Source organism: Rhodnius prolixus, unplaced genomic scaffold, assembly GCF_049639745.1.
Source record: "Rhodnius prolixus isolate KJV_2025 unplaced genomic scaffold, Rpr scaffold_6, whole genome shotgun sequence".
NCBI classification, from domain to species: domain Eukaryota; kingdom Metazoa; phylum Arthropoda; class Insecta; order Hemiptera; family Reduviidae; genus Rhodnius; species Rhodnius prolixus.
In genome coordinates, this window is record NW_027411634.1 from 22650038 (window position 1) to 22671128 (window position 21091).

The 21091-nt window shown below is 32.2% G+C and overlaps 1 protein-coding gene across 1 annotated transcript in view; it reads left to right on the forward strand.

Annotated features, from left to right (window-relative positions):
• Positions 1-21091, forward strand: part of LOC141461079 (cholecystokinin receptor type A-like) — a 428938-nt gene that overhangs the window by 393073 nt on the left and 14774 nt on the right. Inside the window, exons 9-10 of the mRNA XM_074141758.1 lie at positions 1290-1414; positions 16333-20806. Of these exons, the coding sequence (XP_073997859.1) occupies positions 1290-1414; positions 16333-16367 (160 nt within the window). The 3' untranslated portion in view covers positions 16368-20806. The remainder of the gene's footprint in view (positions 1-1289; positions 1415-16332; positions 20807-21091) is intronic.

Genomic DNA, 21091 nt, shown 5'->3' on the forward strand with positions numbered 1-21091 from the left:
TTCAGTCAAAACTCCTCCGACAGATAGCTGACGCTCCTTTCTACGGTGACTAACCTCACTCTTCACGACGACCTCAACATTCCCTTCATAGACCAACACGCCAAAACTAAATACCAAAAATTCCATACTGCTCTCTCTACTAACTCAAATCCTCTTGTACAGTCTCTCGCCTCCTCTGACATTCCTAACAATCCTCCTCGCCGACTGAATTGCCAGTGGCCCCGCGACTTCCTCGCAGTCTGAAGGCCTAAAAATCATATCCCTGTAGAGAGTGCTACCGCTGGGCAGTTTCTTTCCTCCTGCCTTTCACGCATCCATTTATCCTCCATTCTCCCTATTTACCTATTGTATATTATATTATACAGATTGTAAATAACGAAATAAATTTAAAACAAAAAAAAATCTTATTTTGTAAATAATCGATTTCTAAGAATGTTACAAATCGTTTGATTTTATTTACTTTCGATCTTTCTAAATATTTGATGCTAGCTATCGAATATTCGTATTTGTTTGTCTCGATTATTTTTTAAAGCTGACAGCTTGAGGTTACGAAGTGCTGTTTTTTTTTAAAAAAAAAAAAAATGTATTATGGCGCGACAACATCTGTGGTTATTTTTTCATTGCACTGCCGGACTGCGGAAAGTGTTCTCTTGTTTCAGACAACACTGTGAGCTGTAAGAAGCTCCTAGGAAGAGAAAAACTAAGGGCTAGCAGCTGGATTTGGTAGCTAATCCTTTCCTTTAATAAGTACTGGTTTTACACAAAATCCATGGACCTAAATTCACTACAATCCAAATAAATATTCCTAACATTCAACAAGTGAAGAACCACCATTTATTTAGCTAATTTTCAAAGGAAGCCCCAAGACGAAAAATGTTTGAGATGCTAAATATATACAGAAAAGTTATTTTATGCAGGGATTGATCTATTTTGTATTTTGCTTGTGAGTTTCATAATTCTAAAAATAAATAAACGCTGTAGGCCTTATAAATTTGTTTGAGTGGTGACGTTGTCAAGTAAAGGGTAGCTCGTGTTGGCTTGGATACCACAAGGCTACCAAATGCCGTAAGAACTGAAGTTAACCCAGTTTCTTACGATGTGGATTAGCAGTTATTGATCAGCTAAAATAATCGCCAGTAAATATACAAAAATTAGGCATATAAGATTTTAAGGAAGATAATTAAGTCTGAATAATGGACAACATGTATAACTGATTAATGATTTTTAACATATAAGAGTTACTTATTTAGTATTGGTTACAAATAATTATTTGTTTGTATAATTTGCAGGCTTTGCTGTTGGTGTGGTATACCTGTTGAAAGCAAACTTGCCCAGAGAACGGACACTGCAAATGAACCTAATTCATTATCAGCAAATGATTCCACATTGTATGCAGGACGAGCCAACCGCTCTGGTGAGTGCTTTAGAATCGAATTTTGCAATTGATAATAGTTAATTATTAACTAATCACTTATTTAGGCCAAAGGTATAGCCCGATGATAACTGTGTTGGTAACAACCCTTTTAAAGAATAAAATAACCAGTAAGCACTGACATTGTTAGGGTTAAAGGGGGAAATTAAAAATAGTAATAATATACAGGGTGTTTACGGAGGAGTGGTCGAAACTTCGGGAGGTGATTCAGCAGCTCAAATGCAACAAAAAATATTCTATTCACTTTGGCCCGATTCTCAATAGTGTCCAAGATATTTTGCATTTTAACTTTTCCGTCGATATTCGCGTTTTTCACCACAAAAACGGCCGTAACTTTTCTATCCTTTATCCTACAACAAATCTGCTTATTCCAAACAAATCTGCATTAAATTTCCTAAAAATTTGCTCAATACAGAGCCTCAAAACGTTTCTTATAACAATGAAATATTTACTTTAATGTCTAAAAAATTCGTTCTCGATGATTTTTGTTAAAATTTTCAACTGCATTTTCTCAATGATTAATGAATCAAGGAATCACATAATTTCAGAAAAAGTTGCGCATTTATTGAGCTTCAAGATCATATGGATTTTTTTGGTTTTTAATAAAACCCTACCCCGAACAGAGGGATAAATGCAGAAAACTGGGATTTTGCAATCTGACTTTTCACTACTAATTTACTCAAATGTCAATTTTTGGAGAAGGAACAAAAAGAAAAGTAACCATTTTAGTTTTTAACAATTATTATTTAATAAAACGGAAGTAAAAAATAAAGTGGCAATAAAACGCAGTAATTGACTGCAATTGTTCGTGCAACTTATTTGAATGACATAATGGAGGGTTTTTTTCATCAAAGTTAATTGATAATAATTCAAAAATAAAATGGTTATATTCTTTTTGTTCCTTCTCCAAAAATTGATTAGTTTTGAATTAATATTAATTAACTTTGATGAAAAAAATCTCCATTTTGTCGTTAAAATATGTTGCACAAATAATTGTAGTCAAGAAACTAAAAATTTGCCACAATTCTTTCCCACTTCTTTGTTTGAATAGTTCGAACGATTTTTGTAGCAATTTTAACTAGGCACCTGCCTATTGTACTTTTTCACTTCTGTGTTTTATTGCTACTTTATTTTTTACTTCCGTTTTATAAAATAATAATTGTTCTAAACTAAAATGTTACTAAAATGGTAAAAATTGATATTTGAGTAAATTAGTAATGAAAAGTCAGTTCGCAAAATTCCAGTTTCTGCATTTACACCCCTCTGATCGGGGTAGGGTTTTATTAAAAACCAAAAAAATCCATATGATCTTGAAGCTCAATAAATGCGCAACTTTTTCTGCAATTATTTGATTCCTTGATTCATTAACCATTGAGAAAATGCAGTTGAAAATTTTAACGAAAATCATCGAGAACGAAATTTTTAGACATTCAAGTAAAACATTTCACTGTTATAAGAATCGTTTTGAGGCTCTGTATTGAGCAGATTTATAGGAAATTTAATGCTCTTTCGTTTGGAATAAGCAGATTTGTTGTAGGATAAAGGATAGAAAAGTTACGGCCGTTTTTATGGCGAAAAACGCGAATATCGACGGAATAGTTAAAAATGCAAATATCTTGGGCACTATTGAGAATAGAATATTTTTTGTTGCACTTGAGCTGCTGAATCACCTCCCGAAGTTTCGACCACTCCTCCGTATACACCCTGTATACAAACAACAACACTGTAAACAAATTATAATTATAAACAAATTAAACACATTTTATAACCTTAGAGGCATCAACCTTCAGCACAGAATATAAGATAGATATAAGGGGCGCGCAACAACTACTCCCTCTACCCCACTCCTTCCAATGGTACCAACCGAAACTTGCCAAAATACTAAATAATATTTTATTTCCCTAACGTCTGTTTAATTAACAACTTAAAAATACTCTTAAATCTTTTTATCGCGACTACATTAAATTATTTTTTGTTAAACGTTTAACTATACAAATACAAATAGCAAATCGTACAAATTATCAAAAAACATCCTGAAACAGATTAAAGTAGAACTTGTTCTGACTGTAGACAATCTAAGAGTTATCAGTTATCACTGATATGCCTTCAAATAAACTGCTAATCTTCTTGATTTTATCCATCCGTAGCAGCACGCATGTTTATTGAATCCATAACCGGTTTGGATATTCATCCATCATTAGATACGAGAGATTAAATTAATAATATTATCCAGCACTGCTAACCAAAACCACATTTTCAATTAGCTAAACATTTTTTATGAATAAAATTAAAGAGGTAGGTCTATTTAATAGGTATATTTTTTATTAGATTTTTTTTTAATTTATTTTGTAATATACATTGTATACAATCAGTAAATATGGAGATAGTGATGAACTGGTGCGGAAGGAGAGCAGGAGGAGCGAAGAGACCAGCGGTAGCACTCTCTATTGGAGAAGGATGACGTTTAGGTCTTCAGACTGTAAGGAAGTCGCGGGGCCACTGGCGATTCAGTCGGCAAGGAGTATTAGGGATGTCAGAGGAGACGAGAGACAGTACAAGAGGATTAGAGCTAGTCGAGAGAGCAGTATGGAATTTTTGGTATTTAGTCTTGGCGAGTTGGTCTAAGAAAGGAATGTTGAGGTCGGTGTGAAGGGTGAGGTTAGTCACCGTAGAAAAGAGCGTCAACTATCTGTCGGAGTAGTTTCGACTGAAATGTCTTGTTCAGTCCGTATGTTTGTAGGTTTGGCTGAATCCCACAGCTCTAGACCGTAAGTCCACATAGGTGTGAGTATAGTACTGTATGTTAAGCGTTTGAGTTCAATGGGCAATTTGGAGCGTAGTCCAAGAAGTCTGTTTGTCATTACTTGTCTTTTAAGTCTAGTGTGCGGGTTCCACGTGAGTCTTTTGTCTATGTAGAGCCCCAAGGTAGCGCACCCAGATCTGTACAAGAAAGAGGATTGCTGTTGAAGAGGACAGGAGATGACTGTTAAGAGGATGTCTGTGAGTTCATTTTAATCCACCACTTCTTTGCCCAGGATTCTATTTTATGTAAGTGTGTCTGTAACTTGTATGAAGCTGATGAAGGATCTGTACTTGTAGCTAGTAAGGCTGTGTCGTCTGCATATGTATAGAGTAGTGTAGAGGTTTGTACAGGTATGTCTGATGTGTATACTGTGAATACTATAGTAAGTAAAGTAAAGTAAAGTAATTGCCTATTTTTTCAGGCGGGCTTTACGTCCAACTACCAATTAGGTGTCGTGGACGGAGGCTACTAGCAAACATACTTTACTGTAAATTTCTCATATTAACCATTAAATAAAATCCAAGGCCTAAGACCGGGAATCGAACCCAGTACCACAATACATTAGCTTTACAGGTCACGCCTCTAACCGCTCGGCTACCGTGGTGCCTCTGTGAATACTATAGAATTTGTTCAATTACATTCTACATTTATTTAACTCTATTGGAAGATACATATTGTCTTTATAACTTTGATTTCTTTTCAAGACAAATTTAAAGTAAAAAGGACTATTTAATAAGAGATATTGTAAGTACTTATTTTTGTTAGAAACGAAGGAACACTGCTTACAGTGCACTGAGAATGATATGGGCGCTAAAAGATTCTTTAAAAAATAGTAATGTAACAATGGGCAACCCAGAAAAATTTAAAATATTGTATTCACAATATATAGTAAAACTAAGTTTTAATAAAGATAAATTTGCATTCATCAAACAGTAAAACAAATGTGTCTAAACATTCAATAAATTCTCTTAATAAGAAATAATAAAAATTAACAAGGTAGAACATTAATAGTGTTTAAACACGTACCAGTTAACCGTGATTTCATGGACTTTATAAACAGTATTTACCGTTCTCTTTCACCTTGAATTTTGCTATGCGCAATATAATACGCATTATCTCCATGATTATCGATTTATTACAGCAAAGGACAAATTAATAATGTTTCCGGTAACTTTATATGTTGAAATAGATAAAAAAAACTGGTCTTATGCTATTGTTGTACACAAGCTAATAAACACAATGACCTAATTGTTGATAATTTCAACTTGGATTACATTAAAAGAAATTGATAATATATTAACAGCTAAAGATAAAATTATGCCCTGTCCCCTATTAATATAAACTAAAAGTGGAAAGTTGATACGATGTACTTTCGTTTTATTCCCAAGGTCTCTACTGCCAAAAAATTACCTTCCATGTGGTTTCCACTTCCATCTTGAATTACGACTTGGCAGTGTAATTCAATATTCAGTTGGCACTGTATTGAACAATACAGCAAATGTGAGAAACGTTTAAATGAAGAAAATATTTTAATAGTTTTAATAAACATATAAAAGAACCATTAAGATGTTTTCAATTTCTAAAATCGTTTTTCCACTGAAAATAAAGAATTTATAAGTAAAAAATATTGATTAAATCATCAGCACCCGTTGAGACAACCACTTGCACCGGTCCTGTTCTCTTTTAGCCATATTTACGTATTTACTGATGCCGTTTCCAATTTCTAGACAACAAGGAGAGACCTTTACGTGCCAGGTACGAATTTTATAGTCTTACGTTTCACGAAATACCATGTGTTTTAAGCAAAATGCTTATCCAGTTTCTTTATTCGACTCCAGTAATGAACTTCATTTTTTAGATTTGAGTATGATTCAATATTCATGGAGGGATCAGTGTTTTGTACATTTGGATTTTGATAAATCGAAAGAGGAAATTGGTTCATACGTAAGTGTTTCGCTGGTCGAATTAACACATTTGTAAGCAACCATAGTTCTCTAAATTTCTTTTTGCAAGTTGTTAGATTAGATTGTTTTAGACGGGCGGTTCCACCAGAAAGGGGAAGGAACGCAGGTAATACAAAATGCCCATTGTACCCCGCCTACCACTCATCTCATAAGAGATACCGGGGCTTTCAAACTAATCCGGCTAAAGGTTGCCAGATACCAATACAATAAACTAATAAAGTAGTACCAGGGCACTGGGGAGCATGGCGACTCAATCGCCCAGTGCACTGAATAAACCTAGAAAGGTCGTTAAGATTTCCAGAAGCCACAATCTCCGGCTGGGAGACATTTGACCTTCCGAAGACGAGGAATCTAGTTTTAGAATAAACAGGGCAGACCTCTACAAAGTGCCGCACAGTCTCATTGGACTCACCACAGCCAGCGCAGATTGGCGAGACTGGATAAGGCCGCATTTGAAAAGATGGTACGCTAAATTCGCATGTCCACTGAACACACCTGAACCAACTGGCGGATCCGGGACCTGCTAAAACCAACTATAGCCGTTTTTGACAGGCCAAGGATTTCCTCGGGATCTCCGACCGTTTCCGATGTTCCTTCAAAAATCCACTGCTCCACCTCTATGTTCTCCAACGTCGATAGGATACAGGGATAATGGGCTGAGGAGTCATTGTTATCAACGCAGCTCCTTCCTTTGCTGTTTCATCAGCAAATTCGTTACCCGGAATCCCAGAGTGACCAGGGGACCAAAAGCAATCGAAACAGTATTCAAAGCTCCTAACAAATTAAGAGCAACGTGGCAAGAATTGACCGAAATTTGGTTCTTACTAGGAGAGGCCAGAGCTTTCAATTGCAGCCTGGCTATCCGTGAAGAACCTAACATCAGTATCGGCAAATTCCTTCCTGCGGATTATGCAAGATGTTAAACCAAGTTCACTTTTACATAAAGAAATACTTATACAGGGTGTTCATTTTAAGATTGCTCAAATGCATTTCATGCTTAAACGGTTAATCTGAGCAAAAAATTGGTAGAGGAAAAATTTGTTGCCCGTCACCTCTAGTTTCAGAATATGTGACTTGATTTTAGATTCCTGTATGTACTGTGCCTTCAAAGGTGCCTCCTCTGGCTCGCAAACTAGGTTAGCCAGGAGGTTATCAACTGCTCTCCGTATCTGAGGAGGCGCCTGCCTTTAAGGGTGCAGTACATGCTTCACAAGTTGAGTAAAGTGCATTATTTGATAAATTAAGGAATAAGTTTGATTCTTTACTTGAAAGATATTGATCACTTAAATATGTGGCAGGAGGTCTCCAACTTTTTTGGTAATCAAACGAAACTCTCCCAAAATTACCAAATAATTATTAAACCTTCTTGTTTGTAACAGATGTAAAATTAATTTTTAGCCATTTTGTGTATGCTTTTCTTTATGATAAATACGAGGTGTTGCTATTAAATAACGAGACTATTGCTGTAAAACATTTTATTTTAAATTTATACATATTTAGTTATTATCACCTTCAATATACATCCCTCTCCTATCCCTACAACGCTCCATGCGAATTTACCATTGTTCGAAACAGTGCTGGAAGTCTTTTTCTCTGAGCTCCTGCATGACGCGTGCCGCTTTTTCTTTCACAGCTTCAACGGAGCTGAAATCGTGTTCCTTTTAATGCAGATTTGACTTTAAGGGAACAGATAAAAGTCACATGGGGGCCAGATCAGGCGAATAAGGACGGTTGGCCTAAAACTGGGATGTTGTACTTGGCTGGAAACGTCTTGCGACAGACAATGCAGTGTGAGCTGGCGCGTTGTCTTGATGGGGAACCCATGTGTCTTGTTCTTCCACAAATCGGGTCAACGGAGTTGAGCAAGCACCTCACGGTAGTAATGTAGATTTAATTATAATCGATATTTTCATCCGTTTTGGGACGTGGAAGGGCGACCCGGGGCGGTCATCATCTCCGACGTCTTCTCGGCCATCTTGGAAACGCTTGAACCACTCAAAAACTTGCGCATGTGTTTTTAACATTCATTACCATAAACTTCTTTTAATAAAAGATAAGTTTCAGTAGCGGTTTTATCAAGTTTTGATGTAAAATTTCACTACAATTCGTTGCTCTACTACATGTATAGAATATCATGTTTTCGGCTAAACGAAACTAACACCTCTTACACAAACGACGGTTCCGGTCAGACAGATTTCTCTACAAACACGTGTGAGACGCTGCAATCGAAAGAGAAGGCTTTTTACGCTGCACAGCTGTCGGTCGTTAGGATTTGGCGCATGCATAGTTCTTCTGTAGCAGCATCAATCTCGTTATTTAATAGCCACACCTCATATACACGCTGATAAATTTGTATAACGACTGTTTCGAACCGATATTAAAACGAATATATCCACTGCAGAATTACAATAATCTCTTTGTAGAATAAAAGGAAGTATTAAATGTTAGACTTTATTTAAAACAACCTCATAATAAAAAATTACATACACCACCTGGAGGAAAAAATGTTTATAATAAATTGCAGGTTAGTGTGTCATATTGAAAAGTAGGTTAATTACGACAACCTTGAAACAGTTCAAGTCCTGCTTGGCGCAAGTAATTATTGTATTTCTTGTTTGTAATAAATTAAAACAAAAAAAAATATTTAAGGAAAAAATTTAATAATTTATGTTTATTTTGTTTTTTGCTTATCTAATAATCTCTTTTAATGGCATTCACGACATACAATACCTAAGTGTTATAAGTGATTTGATTTTTTTTAAAACAGAAGTACAAGTTATAGAACGTTGGAGAGATGCAATTACGATATACCACTCACTGGTGGAACTTCGTGTCAACTTATTAAATCATTTGGTTGGCAGTGTTCTTTATGACGTAGGACAGTCCGTGTATTAAGCGGATTAGAATTGTTTGAACACGAGTGATGGAATTTTTCGTCATGGTTTAATTTTTTTAATAATAAGTTTTAATAGAAAATAAATGTTAAGTTCAATTTGAAGAGTTAAAATTTGTTTTTTACAATTTAATGATTCTTCTTAGAACTATTGGCCTGTAAGGATTTAAATTGGTATTCATTCACATTATTTTGCTGCAGCAGTAAAAGTGCATTGATCAGTCATTCTTGGAACCGTATAGTACAATTCCTTAATTAATTTAGGATTTTGTTATTAATTAAAATGATTTAGCATTGGCTCAAATAAATTTTAATTAATTATAATCAACTTCAGAACTTCTTCATGCTAAAACCAACTTCTTAAAACAATTCCTTCTTATAACTTTATAGAACAACTTATACTAGTTGAATTCCACCTACCACCAACTTTAAACCATAACATCCTTATCAAACTTATATTTCCCCAAATGTCTCTACTTTTCAAAAGGCTTGATTTTAAATTATTATTATTAGCAATTTTTTTTTTTTATACATATGATTTAAGGCGCGTCAACATCTAAGGTTATTGGCGCCCGGAGCTTTTTTCAGTGCACTGCCGGCCTCCGGACAGTGTTCTCTCGTTACAGACAACACTGTCCATCACCGGACAGTGAGCTGTAAGAAGCTCCTAGGAAGAAAGAATCTAAGGGTCAGCTGCTGGATTCGAACCCGGGACCTCCGCGTGGGAGTCCAGTATGCTAACCTCATAGCTAATCCCTTCCCTTATTATTAGCAATTATTATACAATCAATTAGACAGAAATATGAGCTGTTATTTTTGAAAGTGGTATAAGTCCAATTTTTAAATAAATGAGTTAATGGTAATTTCAGTAAGATATAGACACAGTCTTTCCATATTTATAATCATACATTCAATGGAGTACGATTTTTTTTTTTTAAAGTCAACAAAAGAATTTTGACTACAAAATGTTATCACAAAAATATTCTTTTTTGAAAGTGGAATAAGTCCATTTCTAATAATTATAATTAAATCAACTTTCTTATTGCAATTATTTTTGATTATTGCTACTTCAGTGTACGCTGCTCGTTAGAAGATATTATGCTAACTGTAAAAGTAAGTTTAAATATCTTTTTTTGCTTTAAAGATCTTAACGAAGTAATTTTCATTTTTATATTTTTAATATAACTGAAATTAAAAAAATAAAATAAACTTGGTTATTCGTGTATTTAAATGTCTTTATTTTAATTATTACTTTTTACATAAAAACCCAATTTCAGTAAAGCTATAATGTCTATAAAATTATGGACTTAAATTTATTTCTTGTAATATGTTATTTTTGAAAGTGGTGTAAGTCCATTTGGAGCTAAAAAAAATTGTTTACTTTTTTAAAAATTTTATAATAATTATGATTTCATAATAAAATTTAAAAGGTGTATAGTGTTAATAACATCACTTGAATAGATTAAGGGTTTCGAATATTTTTAAATTAATTCAAATGCAAAGCCTTAAATATCTCGATACATGGAAAAATGGACTTATACCACTTTAAAAAAATAACAGCTCATATTTAGAAAGATGTTCTTTTTATATTATACTCTCTGTTAGGTTCAAATGATAAATTTATTATGAATTAAGTTTTTATTTATTTAAAAGAATTTCTGAGAAGCAGTGCCTATTTAATCTTAATTTTATGTTTATCTTATAGTTTATTCAGTTTCATTTATATTTTTATTACTATTTATTTAATGAAAGTTTCTTTGTTTACTTTTGTATTAATTAGCTCAACTCTTTGAATGTGATTTCACAAAACAAATAAATAAAACAATTATTTATTAAACAGTCTCTTAAGTTGGCCATACTGCTTTGAATTCGCCCTGTTAACTTCAATTTTTTTACTTCTTCATAATTCTTTTTGCTTTTACAATTTTTGTTTTTGCTTTGTTTACTGAGTCTTCAGCTTTCAGTTTTTTTTTTTTCTCTCTTTATAAACAGATTATTCTTTGAATTATTTTCTTTCGATCTCATCTTACTTACTTCGCACCTTGTGTTTCTTCTAAAATAACCTACCAGTTAGTTTTTATAACCTTATTTTTCTGTAGTTTAATGAATACTTTTTCGACATTTTTCTATTCGTCTTGAATATTTTTCAATAATCTTTCTGTATTTTGTAAACTTGTTCTAATTTTTTATTTCCATCTTTTTTTTTTTTTATCCTCTTCACCTTAACAACAGCTTTTAAATTCTTTTAAAATATATTACTTTGAGATTGCAGTTTCTGCTTAAACTTCATTTTGTTCTCATCAACTTTGTTCTCATCGATTTTTATGCAGTTTTCCTTACCACTTCTTCTTCAAATACTTCTTTAAACTTAATCCAAGCCTTTTTTTTTTCGGTTTTACCTATTACTCCTAACTCTTAATGAATAAAATAAGCCACCAACTATTTAATTATTGAATTCTTCTACAAAAACTTCCTTCAGAGATACCCTACTTGTCTTTCTTTTCTTTTTTTCATATTTCACAAATTTTGTTGACACTAAAAAAATTTTTTTGCATCCATTAATGCATTTTCTTGTTCGCCCAAAATATCGTATTATGAACTCGAACATCTCTTAGCCTAATTGAAACATTAAATGATACGAGTTGGATTGCTTCCACAAGTGTTAGACTTCCTTAAAAATGAATGAAGTTATTCCTTAATGCAAATTCTTTAATCGCATGCATTCATCTGAATAATGTTTTTGCCATTTTTTTTATGCACTCTTCCAAAAACTCCTTTACTTTTTTTCTACCTTTTCGAAGTTCATTTCATTGCATTGAGATCCAAAATATAGGATGATGTAGGATTCTTATTTATTTTACAACTTTATCAGTGATATAAGCAAGGCTGGACTCGAAACAAGTTTTATTAATCTATAAGTAACTTCTAATTCCTTTGGTTACCACCTTAAATGGCGTCTAATCTTCATTTCTTTATCAACTATTACAATATCTAACTAACTAAGTGTGCTTAAATGTAAATTATTACAGTATAGTTTGGATGGAAATCTATCTCGAATTTACTTGGGTAAATACCATGATTTACCAGAGATATTCATGGTACACCATAAATCAATAGTGCTTCCCAATGAGCAGCCTCACTGTCTTTGTCCCTGAGTACCTTCTCAGTTTGTGTTGTCACATTAATGCAGAAGTCTTAGATAATTTAAGAAATTAAAAATAATGAGAAGAAGCTTGACAATTCTAATTGAATTTTTAATGAAGTGGTTATCCTCTTCAGACAGACTTAATAGCAATTAAATCATTGAGTATTGTTAAGCACTGTCTATCCTAACTTCTCATTAATTAGAAATTATTTAGTTAACTTTAGTGTACCACTTTTTTTTTTATTATTCACAAACTGCTTAAAATGTTTTTCTAAATGAAAATATATGCACCAATTAAACACCTTGGCTCGATGGGGCCATTTCAAATCAAAAGACTGAAAACAATTTGTAAATTCAAATATCTTGTTGCATTCAAGCATCATATTTTCTATTGAAAACTGATTGTTAATATTTCGCAACCATTCTTTAAATAAATCACTAAAGAATTGGGCCCTTTTTTGCCCAAAATTTTTGTTGCCAACCAGTGGCGTAACTAAATTTTTTGGGCCCATAAGTAAATTCTAACTACAGGGACCCCTACTAACATTTCTTTTATTTCAACTGTTTATACAAAGGAAAATTATTTTTTAACTTAAGAGCAGAGAATGAAAAACTACCTATATTAATTGAAACATTTATACATATATTTAAGGATTTTAAATTACATTTAAATACGAGGATTAAACGTTTAAAAGAAAACTGATTACAAATTAAAAACAAAACATATCTGAATATAAACAAAGTATAAAAAGTTATTTAATTGATTCTTTGTCTAGATTTTGCAGCCGCAAATTTGTCAATTAGAGTGTTCGTGTTTAATTGACTTGCTTCTTTATTCTCAATAGCAATCAATGCTAAATATTTCAGACGAGAAACCAATAGATGAGGTTACGTGGATGATTATTTAATAATCTTGTTTTGTAGTTATAATTTAATTTTTAATAATAGAATGCATTCGATATTTCAATACTTCTAAACGATATTTATAAACAAAAAAGAAATTAATTAAATATCGTAGTAGTAGTAGTTGTTCGTAGTAGTGCAAAATCGATTAATATTTAAAGGTCCACTACCATTGATCAAAAGATTTTTGTTTTGCTTTTTTTTTTTTATATACAGAGGCCAGAGCTTTAATTGCAGCCTGGCTGCCCGTGAAGAACCTAATAACAGTATCGGCAAATTCCTTCCTGTGGATTATGCAAGATGTTAAACCAAGTTCACTTTTACATAAAGAAATCCTTATACAGGGTGTTCACTTTAAGACGGATCAAATGCATTTCATACTTAAACGGTTGGCCTGAGCGAAAAATGGTAGAGGAGAAATTTGTTGCCAGTCACCTCTAGTTTCAGAATATGTGACTTGATTTTAGATTCCTGCCCGCATACGCGGCTGATGCGCGACCAAACTTGTAAAACATGTACTGTGCCTTCACAGGTGCTTCCTCAGATACAGAGAGCAGTTGATAACCTCCTGGCTAACCTTGATTTTGGCTTGCGTGCCAGAGAAGGCACCTTTGAAGGCACAGTACATGCTTCACAAGTTGAGTAAAATGCATTATTTGATAAATTAAGGAATAAGTTTGATTCTTTACTTGAAAGATATTGATCACTTAAATATGTGGCAGGAGGTTTCCAATTTTTTTGGTAATTCAACGCAACTCTCCCAAAATTACTAAACAATTATTAAACCTTCTTGTTTGTAACAGATGTAAAATTAATTTCTAGCCATTTTGTGTATGCTTGAGAACATCTAAAGCTCTTAACATTTGGGTTTCCTTAGAAAAATCACTCGGAAAATGACTTATTTCCCGATATTAAGAAAAATACTAGCTTTACTGCCTTGGCAATATTTTCAGAAGAAAGGGGATGAAAAAATACATGAAAATGACCTATCGCGAGCTCTTCTTTCTCTTTGATAACAAGTTAAAAGATTGAAATATGATTAAAAAATACCAGATTTTGAAATAGCCTAGCACCTTTAATTTTGAAGATATCAAATTGCGGTTTCCGGTTTCTTTCACAACTTTTTATACTCTTTAAATCTGTGTATATGAAAATGGGGGTCAACTGCGAACCCTCACTTTTGGTCGCGCGACAGCCGCGTATGCGGGCAGGAATCTAAAATCAAGTCACATATTCTGAAACTAGAGGTGACGGGCAACAAATTTTCCCTCTACCATTTTTTTGCTCAGATCAACCGTTTAAGCAGGAGATGCATTTCAGCCGTCTTAAAATGAACACCCTGTATAAAAAAATCTTAATTAAATGTTTTGTATCTTTTAAAATTATTAGCAAAACATGTAATTGTACAAAGTTTATTTAAATATAATTTGTTATAAAGAGAATGCAGTTGGAAATGGTCATTTTACTTTCAAGGTTATGAATAATTAAAGAAGCTGTATTAAAAAAAAAAATATTAAGAAAAATATACATTTTTGAAAAATTTCTATTAATTAATGTTAAAAACAACTCAATTTTTTAAGTGTTTCGTACAGAATTTAATAAACAAATAATTTTAGTTACTGAAACGTCTAAATTACGGAATATTTTGCATTTATAATTTGAAATTGATTTACTATCAATCAATGAGTGATTTTTTAAACACTTTTTGTTTTTAAATGAACTTTGATTTTCGGCCCGTCGCTCTTTGAAAATTTAAAATTCAACATTTTTTGAAATACCCTAATCGATAGTACTGTCAACTAACTTTATTTTTGTAAGCATTCATTTAACTATAACTCAATCCCTAACGGTAAAATATGATAACGCACCCATAAATTCACTAGATTTAAACTTCCACAAATTTCTAGCGTTCAGAAAATACTGTACTATGAAAAGGATTAAAGCTTTTGTCGGGGAAGAGATTAGTTTAGTGGTTAGGGTAGAGCAATCCCTTGATAAAATCCCACATTCGGTTCCAGCTGCTTAGCGTTAGATTATTTTTTCCCCCCTTGAATCCTTTTACAGTTCTTAGTGTCTGGTAATGGGACAGTTTGGTCCGTAACGAGATAAAGCACTGTCCGGAGACCAGCAGTGCACTGAAATGTGAAATATGGCAACTACCTTAGATTGTTTTTACTTTAAAACAAAACAAAAACAAAAAAATTGTATGTATATAAAATAGTGGTATTTATAAATTTGTAGGTAAATTTAAATGTATGATATAGAAGTGGCAACACTGTTGAGGGATAGTAACAGTTTAGGTAGCAAGTGACACCCTTTGTGATATGTTATACTTTATGTTAGCGTTTATGTATTAAGTGAATAAACCCAACTTATGTTTAATTGTGTTTAATTCAATCCTTAGAAAAGTATTTAAACGTATAATTTTTGTTTTTTTCTGCAACCATGTAGGGAAGTTCTCATTACTCAATTAAAATCAGCTGTGTAATGCCCAACTTCCCACACTAGTGGGGGAAAATTCCCATTAGTGTCACTTTCCGCACAAGTGAGTGGAAAAACTTTATTGTGCTTCCTTGATATAAGAAGTTTTGTTATTAACATAAATATTTTCTGTAAAACTCTAATAAGCTTATTTAAATTTATTTTATTTAAATAATTAAAAAACGAATATTAAAAAATAAAATAAAAATTGAAAGGAATATAGAAATAAAAATAATACTTTAATAAATAATTAGATATTTTTAATTATAACAGTTAAAAAGGTTATAGTGTTACCTTATAGAAATTTAAAATGGATTCTAGTGATGCCTGTTTAGAAAACACTCCTCCATCAATAAAAGAAACAGCAGAAAATGTAATAAGTAATGTAAATACGTAAGTAATGTAAATAATTGTAATATAACAATAAATGTTTATAATAAATAAATTACTTTTTGTAGACTGTAAAAATGAAATTTTTAATTTTATTAGTTAATAAATGGTTGCAGAAAAAATATAATATTTAACTCGAGTGTAAAGTATTTTCCTCACACTCGGCAATTTGCACTTGCACTCGCCTCGCTTCGCTCGCTCGAGCGTGCAAACCCTGCCTCGCGTGAGGAAAAGTACTATTTCCACACTTGTTAAATAAATAACTATTGTTTTTTTTCTCTCATTTTTATACATTTAAAATTATTTTTATTTATTTTACAGAAGTTATGGTACTAGAAAAGGAAGAGCGAGTTTAGCACCGGTCCCTGGGACGAAGCTTATCTCTACAGAGTTGTCTGGAGCGATCATCGATCACAGCAAACATTATACGCTTGAACGCATTAATTGGTTATCACCATTATTTGAATAGCTGTGCGCAGGTAAGGAAAAGAACACAAAATGAATCCAGCGACAGAGATGATCATAAAGGAAAATTGATAGTGATGAGATACAAGGTGGGTAGGAAATGGCACCGACTCACTTTGGTCAAGATGCCTTTATGTGATGAACATTATCTGTAATAAGAGATATCTTCGTTCAATTGATGGAAAAAAAATAATTTTGGAATTTATATCTAATTTTAAGTTACAAGATGTTTCAAGTGACTTAGGGTGCGTTCCACTAAGCGCTCACAACGATCAAAATGTACTTTTAGCCGTTCCACTTGACGACCGCGGTCGTTGTGGTCGTGGCGAAAACGTCACTAATGGCGTCTTTATTTTCGCTCACGCGAAGCTCACAACGCTCCACCTTAAGAGCTGGGTCGAAGTGGGCGTTCAGAAGGTTGGCGCAATTTTTAAAAGCAAAGATGGCGACCGAAAAAATTATATCAGGTAAATGAAAGTATTATCTCATGCAAAATAATTGAATGTGTTTCTCGAAAGTCTAAAAAAAATAATAAAATGAAAAAATTACTAAATCACTGAATAACGATCAATTACACTTTGATAGTTAATAATACGTGGCCTAAGTTTTCGCTTTTCACTATTGCGATTTTGTAAAATTGCATTCCACTTTTCATCGGAACTAGATGAAGAACTTTCTAAAGCATTATTACGTTGCATTAATAAATATCCTACTGTTGCCACAAAAGACATTTTAATTTTATTTAAACGTAAATTTTATAAATACTCCATTAAAATGTACTATAAAAAAATTGAATTATACATATATATTTTTAATATAAGTCAACTTTACCAATAATTAATAAAGTTTATTATAACTGCTTATAAACGGGGTTAAAATTAAAAAACAACCTCTTCAAGCTTCTGACTTATTTTCGAGGTCGCCATTTGTAATGTTTACATGAACGGTTAAAACGCCCCATAGTCCATTCCACTTGGGTTTTCGATTCAAGTGGAACTTGCAAAACCGCGGTCGTGAGCATTGTGAGCGCTTAGTGGAACGCACCCTTAAAGAGATGTTTTTTTCCCCCCTATTTATTTATTATTTTAAATGTACTGTACATGTATATATACGTACAGAAACTTCTCACTTCTTCCAACCTAATTTTTATTTTTAGAATGATAACAAATGTTGCCCTGAAAGATTCCTATGTACAGTAAAAATCCACCGTCTTCCCATTAGAGTTGTATATTACTGCAATTAACCTCAAACCTTACTCCGTATATTCCAGATTAAGATTTTAATTAGTTTTTATTGTGCTCTGAAAGGCATTAAACCGGTCCAAATTACTGTGTCAGTCCCTAGAGTGAGTGGTTAAAAAGAAGCGAAGAATACAAATTTTTAAAAAAAGGAAGAGTAAGTAAGTGTAAGAAAAGTAAATTATATCAAATAAATGTTCCACGAGATGCATCTAAATCCAGTCTCTGAGACTCTAAAGAATTATAAAGGTCCTCTGGTCTAATTCAGAAAAGGCTAATTCAATTCCTCAACTTTTATAGAGTTGCCTGAATGCTCAGCAGTAACATTAAACTACGTTTTAGCTTTGCTTCCTCTAATATATTATGGCTAATAGCCTTATGCTGCTGAAAACATCTAAAATTAATGGGAGCACTTATCTAATTAACCACCAACCAGGCCCTAAAAAGTTCATGATCTTAGAGAGGGACCAATTTGTAATAAACTTCCATTTCTATTGGTCTGAGGTTTTGCCTGAAATGTTTTATGGAACCATGAAGCTACGCTTCATGCATATTTCAGAAGATCTAATCACAGGTTCGGAGATTACTCCGAATTATTAAATCGTCATCAACAAAGTAAGTTATTGATTTTTTTGCTTATAACATCATCCACTCTCTCTTTTTTTGCGTAGGCTATCCATTTCGACTTGATCAGTTACCCCAATTTTATAATTTCAATCTGAATGTCTAAACGATCTAAAGGCAATCAGTTATTTATCAAATGATTTCCCTGTTCCGTGACTGAGTGTCAAGAGAAATGTTAACCTTTTTGTCTGCTCGCTAGATAGTTTACAAGTCACATTTTATTTATTAGGAAAACTAGAACATTCGTGCATAGAATGGACAACATTTAAATTTAGGTCGCAGGCCATGAACAACTTAGACCTAGCACCCTTCAAGCTCATGAACAAAATAAAAATTATTTCATTGATCCATGAACTGGACTATATTTTTATTCCTGATATAGTTTTATTACATGTTTTTTGTTAATAAATAAACGTTTTTTATAACCTCTTTTTACTTTTGTATTACAATTTAAAAATTTATTTTAAAGCAAATGCAATCATCGAAAACATTTAATAAAAAGAAATGTTAAAACAAGTAATTTTTCTATTGAAAAAGAAAATCAAAGTTAACATTTGTTCATTGATATTATATAATCATAATTTATTTCTATCTAGTAGGCATAGATTTTTTATACAGTTTAAGTAACATGCAGACAGTATTAGACCGAAGCATCACGCCATCCATCATTCTTATACTGGCTTGCTAATATTTTTCCTGCCTAAACATTAGAAAATGTGAAAATTATTTATTTTTTTAATAATTTATTTCTAGGTTATACCCAAAAAAATAAATAATTAATTAGTTCCTTCTACTCTTTCTAATCTAAGAAACACATAAACTTCAGTTCATTGGTAAATGAATTATGTCAAAAGAAGGTAATTCTCACCATTTTTTTCTTACAGTTCAAACCTTTATGTTTTTATTTTAGATCATTTTATTCTCAATCGAAAATTGGCTAAGATGCTAAAGAAACAAAATTCTTTAGCATAAGAAATAGAATTCAGTGATCTATAGAACATAAAATAAAGGGGAAAAAAAATGAGATATTAAAATTACTAATCTGGGAATTGCATGTCATAACAATGTAGCTATTAGTTCCATCTAACTTGACAGGTTGCGCCACATGTCAGATCTCTTAATTCCATTTTTTTTTTGTTTTTATTTATTGGTTAAGTTTAGTGTACTGAGCTTCAGTCAAATGATTGCTGTTCATTCTGGGTATGGTAGAATAAGAAAGGAAGTGTCTAGATTAGATGCATTCGTGAATCTTAATTCCCTAATCGTGAGAGAAAGATACTAAACAATTAATAAATCCTTTTTCGAACTCAACACGGATTTTTTTTTGGTGAAAAGTTTAAAATCTCTACGATGGCAATAACTGCTGACAAGATTACAGAGTAAGTGAGTACATAATTTTTTTAGTAAAAAGTGGAAAAGTCTATTTTTTCAAACGGGCTTTACGCCCAACTACCGATTCAGGTGATCTAGACTTTTTTTTATAATACATAGTATAGTTCTTCTAAAAATTTCACAGCATATATTTTTATTTTAATGTATGGCTACAAAATATACTTTTATTCCGCTAATTAGCACCTGTTTACAAAAAGCTGCATAGCTGATGTTGACCCTTTCCCTTCCTAAAATGATTCAAGTAATCATAACCGTAAATACAACACCCAATAAATGTAAATAATCTTTTGAATTTCACAAAGTACTTATCAAATAGATAAATGTAGTTCCATTTTTAATGTGTAAAGTTTCTAACATGTACAACTGGATTGCAGAAATATAAAATGTGTACTAATAAACTGTAATTTTAAATGTATAAAAAACGAAACTTATCAGCTGGCTGTGATTTAGTTAAGAAATTGTGAAATAATTTTTGTAATAAAATGTAAATTTTGAATAATTAGTTACATTTGAAGTCTCAAGTAATTGTTATTTTATTATTACGAGATATCCTAAACTAGTGTACATATGTATTTTGTGATTGTAAGATACTAATATTATCGTATTTATGCAAAATTTTGCTCTTTTTTTTTTTAATTAAATCAATGATCCAAACTTACATGTTACTAAAGAAAGAAACTATTAAAAATTATTATCAATTTTAATCAATACTTATTATTACTATTATTATTCAGATATTCAGGAGTGACAAGCAATTTAACGTATCTATTTGGATTGCAAAAATAAATTTTCCATTTAATCTTCTCTTTTTTGTAAGATTTGTTTTTCATTTATCTTTTTATTAAGAAAATTTGTAAAATATAAATAAATGTTCACAATCAGTTGATCTGTTTGTATTTTTTTAAAAATAAATGTTCTGAGAACTTGTTACTACTTTCCTCTTGTTTTCATCTTCATATTTCGTTTTTAAAATGAAGCATTTTAGAATGCCGAGTGTAGAGATTTTATGAGAAAAAGATTTAATTTATTGAAGGAATGATTTACTGATTTATTTATTAATTTTATTGAAGGACGAGGTACAGTTACTGTGGAAACACTAGCAACTATAACAAAGCGTTTTTTGAAAATTCAAAAATATTAATAAAAATCTCAAATATGCCTACTAAGTCAGCTAAGAAGGTGGTGAACGTGGCTGGAAAGCGTAAAGGGACGGAGAGTGGATCGGTCCCTACCACTAGAAGCATGTTGCGCCAACCGGATGTGAAGGTAGCTATGGAACTGACTGAGGTAAGCACCAACCAAGAAGCAAACAAGGTAAGTGATGAACAAATTTACACCAAGGCGAACAAAAGTACAAATGG